This window comes from Telopea speciosissima, unplaced genomic scaffold, assembly GCF_018873765.1.
Source record: "Telopea speciosissima isolate NSW1024214 ecotype Mountain lineage unplaced genomic scaffold, Tspe_v1 Tspe_v1.0524, whole genome shotgun sequence".
Classification (NCBI taxonomy): domain Eukaryota; kingdom Viridiplantae; phylum Streptophyta; class Magnoliopsida; order Proteales; family Proteaceae; genus Telopea; species Telopea speciosissima.
This window is the reverse complement of record NW_025317860.1, coordinates 1,052-10,799: the sequence shown is the minus strand read 5'-3', so window position 1 is coordinate 10,799 and position 9,748 is coordinate 1,052. Positions and strand designations below refer to the sequence as shown.

General features: G+C 41.7%; 2 protein-coding genes across 2 annotated transcripts; both read right to left on the bottom strand.

The window, feature by feature from the left end:
- Nucleotides 1–806: 806 nt before the first annotated feature.
- On the bottom strand, nt 807–4,982 carry LOC122648161 (molybdate-anion transporter-like). Its single transcript, XM_043841406.1, has 8 exons — nt 4,746–4,982; nt 3,946–4,090; nt 3,695–3,863; nt 3,061–3,331; nt 2,418–2,683; nt 2,111–2,326; nt 1,568–1,676; nt 807–1,263 (listed from the first exon to the last, which is right to left on the bottom strand). Exons 1-8 carry the CDS (start codon nt 4,894–4,896, stop codon nt 1,202–1,204), a joined length of 1,389 nt encoding a protein of 462 aa, XP_043697341.1. The 5' UTR covers nt 4,897–4,982; the 3' UTR covers nt 807–1,201.
- Nucleotides 4,983–8,385: 3,403 nt separating this feature from the next.
- LOC122648162 (2-keto-3-deoxy-L-rhamnonate aldolase) lies at nt 8,386–9,444 on the bottom strand. Its single transcript, XM_043841408.1, has one exon. It carries the CDS (start codon nt 9,170–9,172, stop codon nt 8,414–8,416), a length of 759 nt encoding a protein of 252 aa, XP_043697343.1. The 5' UTR covers nt 9,173–9,444; the 3' UTR covers nt 8,386–8,413.
- Between the last annotated feature and the right edge of the window lie 304 nt (nt 9,445–9,748).

Genomic DNA, 9,748 nt, shown 5'->3' with positions numbered 1-9,748 from the left:
TGATCAATAATAAAAAATCCTTGTTATGTCTTAATTTGAATTGAAAATTTGATTCATATACCATGACGAGTTCAAAACATTAAATTTCGTCTTTCAAATTTATATGGTAGAAAATGGTGGACATGAGTAAAGTCCATATAGTGGAGATTTATCCATCCATCTTGCCAAGCAATTTTTAGCCCAATACAAGCTTGTAATAAGAATCAAAACATAGTTTATAAAAACACAAAATTGCAACATGTTTGGAAGTATTTAGTTTTGGGTTGAAATTTGGCTATTATTTAGGGAAAAGGTTCTTAGAATTAAGCTGGGATAACACTGAGTCTATTGTTGTTCTTAGAATTGCCCGAGTTTCATACGTTCCATCACATGAAAAATTCTAATCATTTTTTCTCTCTTAAATATTTCATGTGCATGCATGGACGTAAGAAACCCTGGCTGCTATGCAAATAAGACCTCCTATTCCAGTTCCTGTGTGAAGAATGTATTCTATTTAACGAGCATTCAAACAAATGATGGTGCTTCTATACAACTATGAAACGTTGCGAGTGAAAGAAGTTGAATAATGTGTAGGGTGGGGAAGTTAAATGAAAAGGATCATTGACATCCATAACTGTAGAAGTCACTAAATACTAAAACATGTTGGAGAGAGCACTTGTTTCTGCATCTTCAGGAAAACAAATAAAGTGGTGCCAAAGCACACACCAAACCCCTTCCATCCCAACCACCACCACCACCTCCCCCCTCCAAAAAAAGACAAAAAACAAAGAAAAGAAAAGGGAAAAACCTCTCTCAATTAATCTACCAACCCCTTATCCAAAACTAGATAAGAGACAACATTACAAAATGGAATATCTAGCTTCTACAACTGAGATATACTGATACTACTAAGGTGACAAGTGACAGTCACTGCAGAAGTAGCAATCCCGAAACAAATCTAATCCTGCCCCCACTCTGTCCTGCAGAAATGGCTATACTTCTTTTTAGTTTAGATCTTCGTCAGCAGACCATCACTGGCTTGAAAGGGAAAAAAAAAATTATCCATCCATCCATCCATCCTCAATCAATATAGCAATATCCTATAACTTCCTCACTTCCTTATTTCTATAATTTCCACGAAGGCAACATCATTACGGCTGGAAAAGCTGGTTTCCCTTAACCTTCCCCCATGTTTCCAACGCTTTCGTCTTCTTACTTGCAATCAGATTTTTAATGGCTCTGACTCCATGTCCTTGTCCTTCATTGAAGCCCAATCTTGTGATTCTGTAGAAGAAAAAAGAAAAGGACAAACCAATAAGTCCATATAGTAAAGATATCATCTGATGTTATATCATTTTAATTCACTGTTTCTTTACTGCATGAAGCATTCGGCCATGTATATAAACAAAAAGAAGCAAAAACTTCGGATACTGCAACTGGGATTTATATCTAGAAACCATTAACTTTGGGGGGGGGGGGGGTGTAAGCTAACATCATCGGGACCTGAACTGTGAGACCAAACCACAGAAATATTGTCCAAGCCCCTGTCTATCAACACTATCCTTTAACTTCTGATAAGGAAACTTACTAGGCTTGTGGCTCTCTGCAACTACCATGAGCCTCCTCTGTAAAACTGCCGCCATGAAGAGGAATATCGAGCACATGCCAAACATGACGGTGATAGGAAATGCATTAACCTTCACATAGAAAGCGAAATTTTATTCAGTAATGGATGAAGAGTAGCAGTGCTATGATGCAGACAGCAACCTTTCCCTTCTAAACTTCCCAACATATTTTGTGTGTTTGTGTCCAAGAGGGGGAGAGGGAGACAGATGATTGCCATGGTAGTTAAGAAGACTGCATAGAAAAAGGCAGCATCTCATAGGATCACCCCTACAGACCAAAATATAGAAAGAGAACTTGGTTTCCCATGGCAATCAAGAAGAGTTTGCTGGTGTCAGTAAGGTGAGCATCCAGTAAGATCACTGAAAGGCTTTTGAAGCCATATGATGGAATACAACTCCTCTTCTATTTGAGATTTTTTCTCCCCCTCCCCAACTTCTAAATTTTAAATTGAAGAATTCATAGTAAGTCAAAACAACAAATGTAGTAAAGCCATTAAGCTACTCACGTTGTACAACACAATGCACACAAAAATGTTAAGAGGAATGCGGAAGAAGTTCATGATGGTGCTTCGAGCCTCCTCTGGAATATATTGGGACCTCATTTTCATGATTGACGGCCAGAATATCCCCACACAAGACTCAAAGGTACAGAAGCCAAAGAGAAGAATGCAACCTGCAAATGATATGCTTCCACCTTTCACCGTAGAGGGAGGTACAAAGAACTGTTGCCAGGTAGGGTGACATCAGATGATACCATTATAAAAATAAATCGTTAGATAAAAGTTTTGGATGAAGGAACTGGGTCATACATACATTTGCAAGTACAGGAATCAGGAAGGTGGAGGCTGAAATCATAAAAACAATCTGCATGTAGCTCTCAACTTTGAGGGATGGTCGGGCCATGAGCTGAGATGCGATGGAGCTTCCCAACATTGAAGCCAACATAAATGTTGCAAAAATGAAACCATGAGGTATCTCCTCATCATTTGGGCTCAATGCGGGAGTCCATAGAAACACAAAGGTATACATGGAACCTTCAAACAGTGATTGTATAGCACCCAGCAACGCAATCTTCTCATCTGATTTCACATGACATGAAAATCACATTGCAACCACATTAAATAGATACAGCAAAGGGGATCACTGAAGTGAAGCACATAAACCAAGCTACTGAATCTCCCTCTCAACCCCACTCCAACCTTTTACCAATTCTAATTTAACTGTACAAAAGAACTTGATTAATAAGGAGGGTATGACCACTCCATGGAATTCATTTTTGCCATAGCAGATCTCCCAACTCATCAACCAAAAAATTTTCAAGTACAATTCATCAAACAGAGCCTAATCTTATCATGTATAGTACATCCTTAAGATATACCTAATGAGTATCCTAATGCCATGTCTTTCTTGAAGACAAACAAGATATACAGAAGATAGAAAAAGATATGAGAGTTACCAGAAGCAATGGCTACAGCAGCACCCTTGAACTGGGAAAGCAAATCCTTGCTCTCTGAAGGATCCCCAAAGTTCTCACTCCAGGTTGACAATATAATGGCCATCCCAATTGCAAGAAAGCATGCCGCAGCATCAAAAGGAGCAACCGGCCCAAATTCAAAAGTGTCAGCGAGTACATTGCCAAGCAATCCAGCGATAATAGCAATGAGACCATTACCAAGAAATATTGCCTTAGAGAATGTCAAGGACAGCCACTGTTGCTCAAAGCCCCTCTGGATGAAAAGAAACATGGTAAACATCAGAAGAAAACACTATAGGACATCTGAACAAAACAAACAGATTGATTGCACCACAAGAGATCACCACACTAGTAAATGTGACAAACCCAACAGGTGTTTCCGCATTTTCACCCATGGATTTCACTACTTCAAAGCAAACTGGTATACAGTTGCTTTGTGATTCAATCACCAGAGGAGTCACTGGATCAGGTTAAGTTCAGAGCTAAGACCGAACAATTGTTGTGCGCCTTCACCGATTCATGGAATGCCTCAATTATCAAGCATGTAATAGATGAAAAATCCACCTGTAATGGTGGCATACTTGCTAAATTGAAGGGTGAAATCAAAATGCCTCACCTTATTGTGTTCTGCAACAAGCCATGATTCAAAAGCTGAAAACAGAAGAGAAGTGGCGATTCCACCTAATACACGGCCCACCATGAGAATTTTATAATCAGGAGAATGCTTGGTGATGCAACTCAGGATGTAAGTAATGCAGTAGGTAACACATGCCCTCTTACGGCCCCTGTACATGGTACACGAAGGTATAAGGACCCAGCAAATCAATTTGATCACTGATAGATCAAGTACGGAAAATGAAATCTTACTGTTTATCCGCCAAAGATCCAACAATAGTGCCAAACAACATCGAGGATCCAAAACCAGCAATAAAGAGCCGTCCAATCTCCCCCTTCCCAAAGCCATATGTACTGTAGAGGTAGTAGACATAAGGACCCTGCAGCCAATCCCCAGCTATTTGCCGCAGGAACCATGATAAGTCAGTAAAAGGAAAACCAATCGATTCAACTCCTTAGATACTAAATCTTCTTTAACAACTAGAGAGCGGTCGATTTATGCCATTTTGCCAATTTGAAGAAGGAGAATCCAACTGATCGATCCAGCTTCTTACATCCATCACACACATTATTTGAGTGCTACAGATTAGCCTACATCTGGTGTTTTTTTTTTGTGACAGGGGAGGGGGTGGGGGTTAAAGAATTTAGTGTAATTTCAGCGCGGCCAGTTGAGGTAAGAAGTCTTCAACATCTCAAAGCAGTGCAACAAAACAAAATCAATCGATCTGTGATTTAAACGATAAATTAAAATCTGTAACAAGGAATATCATAGGAGTTGGCGAAGAATAAAGGAAACGACTTCACACAGACAAAACACTTTTGAATCCACAGCAGTGAAAACACCGATGGAATGTAGATCCCAAGTCTTAACGACTGAAAATGTTGATTGCGAACCCGATAAGTTCCGTACTCCTCAGAATGAAGGTGACAGACAGATTCATTTCACCGATCCAAGGACAATAAGGCATCCATATCAAAATGACTCCAAATTTACCCGAAATTTAAAGAAAGATAAAAGGAAACTGAAAAGGTGAAGATAAGATCTGGCTTACCCATCATCAGGGAGTAGACAACGAGGTAATTGTTCTTAAATGAATTAAAAGCAGAAGAGGTACTGATGCGATCTTTGTTGTTCTTGCTGAACTCGAGGGCCCCGACAATCATCGCGAGGGCACCGAAAACAAGGTAGTAAAACACCTCCATCTCTGCAGAGTCGGATCTGCTCGCGAGCGAGCGAGCGAGCGAGCGAGGGAGAGAGTGGCAAAAAGGAAAACTGAATAATGAGAGAAAGCTCTGAGAAAAGCTACCAAAGTAAATATGGAAGTCTGGTCCAACTCCTCTATGGAAATGGGACTAAGGGGGGAGAGGGAGGAGCTGAGGGAGAATTCTAGTGTACATGTGTGTATATAGGAAGGAGAAACCAGTACTGCTCTGCCCTTCGATCAAAATTTAGTCAGATCTGAATTGTTGAATTATGTGATCTTTTAAGTTTCTCTTTTATCTAGTAGGAGAGTTGGGACCCACCTTTAAGACTTGTGAGGGTTGACTCTTTTGTCTTTGAGGGTCGCACGTCGGGGAAACCAATTAACGATATCGTAAGTAAGACGTAAGGTGACGGTGAGCGAAAAATACGTAATTTGGGTTCGAATCCCCCCAGGCCCCACCACGAAGGGTTCCTTTCACTTCATAGACTGTCGGTGAATGAAAAACGAGAAGCCAGTTGAGTCAAAAGTCCAAGTCCCGGTTTAAATCTAGTCAGGCCTGGTCGATTTAGATCCAGTCTAAATCGGTCCTCATAGACTAGGATAGTAGGACATGGGCACATTCTATTCGATCTGTTATTATTGATCCATAATCAAGCTCATGGTAATCAAGTAATAATAAGGCTTTAAAAGGCTAATTGGCTAAGCAGGCTATTGAAAAGGCTATAAACGGGCTATAATCAAGCTTAAACAGCCTAATCGGACTATAAATGGTTTGTTAATGGTGTTGGTCGCTCTGTCGGATGCCCTTTGGTCTACAACCAAACACCATTACTAACCCTTCCCATAATCAGGCTAGGCCCGACACTAGGGTCGTTTACTAAACGGTTTGATGTTGGGCTTTAACCACTCGAAGCCAATGGGCCTAAAAATTCGGACTAGCATTTGACACCCCCAGAGCCACAGGCAGGGTGCTCAATCCTCAATGTGTGTGTTGTTTGACCATAGTTGGACGATTCGGGGCCCAAAACTTAACGACCTAGAATCCACTTCTTTCTTTGCCAAAAAGCTTCCACCTATGGTCCAAAAAATACATGGACACACCTCAGTCAAGTTTGGGTTAACAAATGAGCATGGGGCTCTTGGTCTGGCAAATGTAGGAAATTATGTCCATATATAGATCCCAAGATTTAATCCTCGTATATATCAAGTTATGGGGAAAAAGGTTCTCTAAGCCGCCAGTGCAGATATGTTAGCACCTTTGTATATATAGCTCTCCCTTTTACATGAAATGATTTCGACATTATTTGGATAATTTCAAATTGTGTTTTTTAATGTTCTGAATAAGATGTTGACTATGGTATTTATATAGTGATGTATGGTGGGATTGAGTGAGTTAGTTATTACATTATGTTTATTTTAGTTGGATATGGTGCTTTATAATAAATTGATCTTCTAGTTGCTATTATTGTATTTGCTGAGTGATGTGCATGTATATTGCATATTGAATAGATTCATGTATTTTTTTTTTCTTTTTTTTTTTTTAAATAGGAATCATATTTAAGACGTATTTTTTTCTTTCGAACTCTTAACATATGCATTATTTAGCTGAATTTTTAAAAGTATTATTGAAGTCTAGGTTCATTTAATATGCATATATTAAATGAAGCTTTAAAAATTTTTAAGAAAATAAAAAATTTTGACATGTGACTAATCCAAATGACATCCTATTTATTCAACATTAACTTTTACATAACAATGATAACAAAATTGATGTTTATCCCCAAAACCAACAAGAGCATCAACAACCATATTGCATTGTCTAAAAATATGCTGAACTGTGACCTGGAGAACTAATCGAGAGACCATTGAGAAACAGTCAGCGATAATAGGAGTTATCTGCCATAAAATTCACTGTAAACTTGTGAAAATTTTGAAAAATCAACAAGCAAGCAACCCGCTTTCAGGCTTCAACAATAACATACGAGAAACCTTCTTTATCCAAAAAAAAAAAAAAACCCATAAGAGAAACCTTTGGATAATGCAATATGGAGAGCTGGTCGAATAGCAAGAGGCTTCAGCCACATAAGAGTACATTGATCCAACAAATTTTGCAAATACTGCTGCAATGAAATCTCCATTAGAATTTCGAACAATTCCGCAAATATCTGCCGGCCCAAGAGTGCCAAGAGCAGGTCAATCCACATTAATTTTGATGTAATTTCCAGAAGGTGGGGGAAGCCATGCTAGCTATCCAGACTTGATGCTGAAGGATGTTGTTGGGAGCACTTAAAGAATAGAATTCGTTAGCAAAACACATAGTGATGAGGAAATCGACAAAATGCGCACTTTCTGATAATGTTTCTAAAAGATGCATCGTTAAAGGCCAGCCAAAGGTTCCAAATGGCGAGAGACTTGGCATAGCTCTCAAGTCTATCTCTCTTCCCTTCTGAAATAACATCCAGGGTCCTTATTGCAGCTGAGAGATACACCCAAGGAGCATTGGCATAGCTCTGAAGTCTCTTGTGTCTAGGGGTGTAAATGAATAGCAGAAATCCATTTTCGTATTCGTTTAGTACTATCCAAATCCGTCCGAAAGTTAAACGGATGCGGATGCAGATAGGCTATAGCTATTCGAAAAGCTATATTTACATGTAAACGGATAAAATATCCAATCCATATCTGTGTCCGTATCCGTTTAGCACTATCCGAATCCGTCCGATGGCTAATCGGATGCGGATGCGGATATAGCATTATTTGAACCGAATCCGATCCGTTTACAGCCCTACTTGTGTCTATCTCTTTACCCCTCACATGAAATGACTTACTGCCCTCTAATAGTCAATGCCGTTTGCCACATCCCATTGGTGTACTCCCCTAATAAAAGAATGAAATGACCACTCCACCCTCATGAAAGGTGAACATCCCATCCCTATTGACGCTTCTGCATGCCCCCACACAAAAGACAACAACTCCCCCACAAGAAACACTTAACGCACCCCTCCCAAAAAAACAAAAATAGAGAAAATGTTTCGTCCAAGAAGACGGAAGCATTCTGTGCCAATTCGGAATCAGTTTGAAAAAGCCCCTAGAATTGGGGATTCTGGTGTTTTTCTTTTTTTCAATATCTAAGGAATCTGACTGTATCAACTTGTTAGAAATCGGATCAGTAATCGCTGATTCAGATCTGAATTGGGCGACTCCCGATCCTATTCTTGAAATCCTGTCTCCAGGGGCCTAAGGCCGCTAGGCTCTGTTAGCATGCTCTTGTCTCTTTCTCTCTCCGGTGAAATGACTTCTTGAATTGGCAACGAAGTGGGATAAGAAAGAAAAGGAATGGTTAAGGAAATGAATCAAACCCATGAAAGCATTTGATTTTACAAAGCCGAACGAAAAGCTAAAAAGGTTAAAATAAAAAGTGTGAGGCAAAATACGATGGAGTCAAGTCCAGGGATCATCTCATCACACTCTTTTCATTTTGACATTGTGAGGGATTACTCACTCACTCACTCACTCACTCACTCACTCCAGTACTTAGTGTCGTCGTCCTTACCATCCCCATCCACCTGCTTCTGCCGTCCGTCTCCGTCATCGTCGTTATCGGAACCCTTCATCGAACCCAGCCTAAACCTCCTCACATCCTCCACGGCGGCACTCCGAAACATCCCCACATCCACCGCACCCGATATCATGTGATACCCACGCGCCCTCATCTCATCGGGGCTATCATGCGGCATAGCAAATCCGGCCAAGTACGCACCTCCTCCTTTCTCTTTCTTCGTCGTCCCCGATCCCAAGACCCCCTTCTCCGCCGTGCGCATTACTTCCCTCACTTTCTTATTCCCTGGATCCCACAAGTACCCCAAGCTCGCACTCAGATCCAATGGACCCATTTGGATACAATCCACTCCATCGACGGCAGCAATGTCCTCGATCTTCTTCACGCCTTCCTCCGATTCCACCTGGCACATGATCAGAAGCTCCTCCTCGTAGTTGCTGAGGTAGCCCGTGTCGATACCGTACTTGGACGCCCTCACCACAGTGTGCGCCGATCCCCTCTCCCCAGCCGGCGGAAATCGACAGTACGAAACAGCCTTCTTCGCCGATTTAGCTCCCTCGATCATGGGGAACATGATTCCCTGGGGTCCCAGATCCAGGGCCTTCTTGGCCCACATGGCCGAAGATTCTGGCAGCCGGAGGATCGCGGGAGTGCCGGTGGCTGCCAGAGCTCGGAGGCAAGGGAGAGCGTCGGAGACTCCGCCGTGGCCGTGCTCCATGTCAACCACCACGTAGTCGTAGCCCGCAAGACCCGCTATCTCGGCGATGGTTGGGGAGAAGCTGAGGAGGAAAAGACCATAGAGGGTATCGCCATCGGCAAGACGGGATTTTAGGGTTTTGGGGGCGGTAGGTAAATTTTCTGTGGAAGAGAGGTCGGAGGTTGTGGCAAAGGATCTGGATACGAGTGGTTTGTTAATGTTTGATTTGGGGTTTATAGGTTGGAGGGGGATTATTGGCGACGGTGACGAATGACAGAATGGGTCAGTATGTGTTCTTGCGGCTGAGTAGAAAGCTCTGCTTCTGACTGAGAGGAGCTTTATCAGGGTTTGCGCAGGATGTAAGGTTAGAGACGGAGAGAAGGGTCTATGGAGAGCACAGAGGGCAGAAATTTTGCAGGAGGCGATAGCCATGCTTGATTTGGCGTCTCACTCTCTACCGTTCACACCCCCAATTCTCCAAAACCAGAGAGAGAGAGACAGATTTATTGGAACCGAAAAGACTTCCCTGTATAAATGTACAACCGGAGATGTAGGCTCTGATGCATGAAAACGTGCCAATTACCAATATGGACTCCG

Excerpts from the sequence above, each read along its gene's own strand:
- LOC122648162 (XM_043841408.1), bottom strand. The coding sequence starts at position 9,172 with ATGGAGCACGGCCACGGCGGAGTCTCCGACGCTCTCCCTTGCCTCCGA.
- LOC122648161 (XM_043841406.1), bottom strand. The coding sequence starts at position 4,896 with ATGGAGGTGTTTTACTACCTTGTTTTCGGTGCCCTCGCGATGATTGTC. Across the intron at positions 3,864-3,945 it reads GGATCTTTGGCGGATAAACA|GGGCCGTAAGAGGGCATGTG; the intron begins GTAAGATTTCAT and ends TACCATGTACAG. Across the intron at positions 2,327-2,417 it reads TGATTCCTGTACTTGCAAAT|TTCTTTGTACCTCCCTCTAC; the intron begins GTATGTATGACC and ends ACCTGGCAACAG.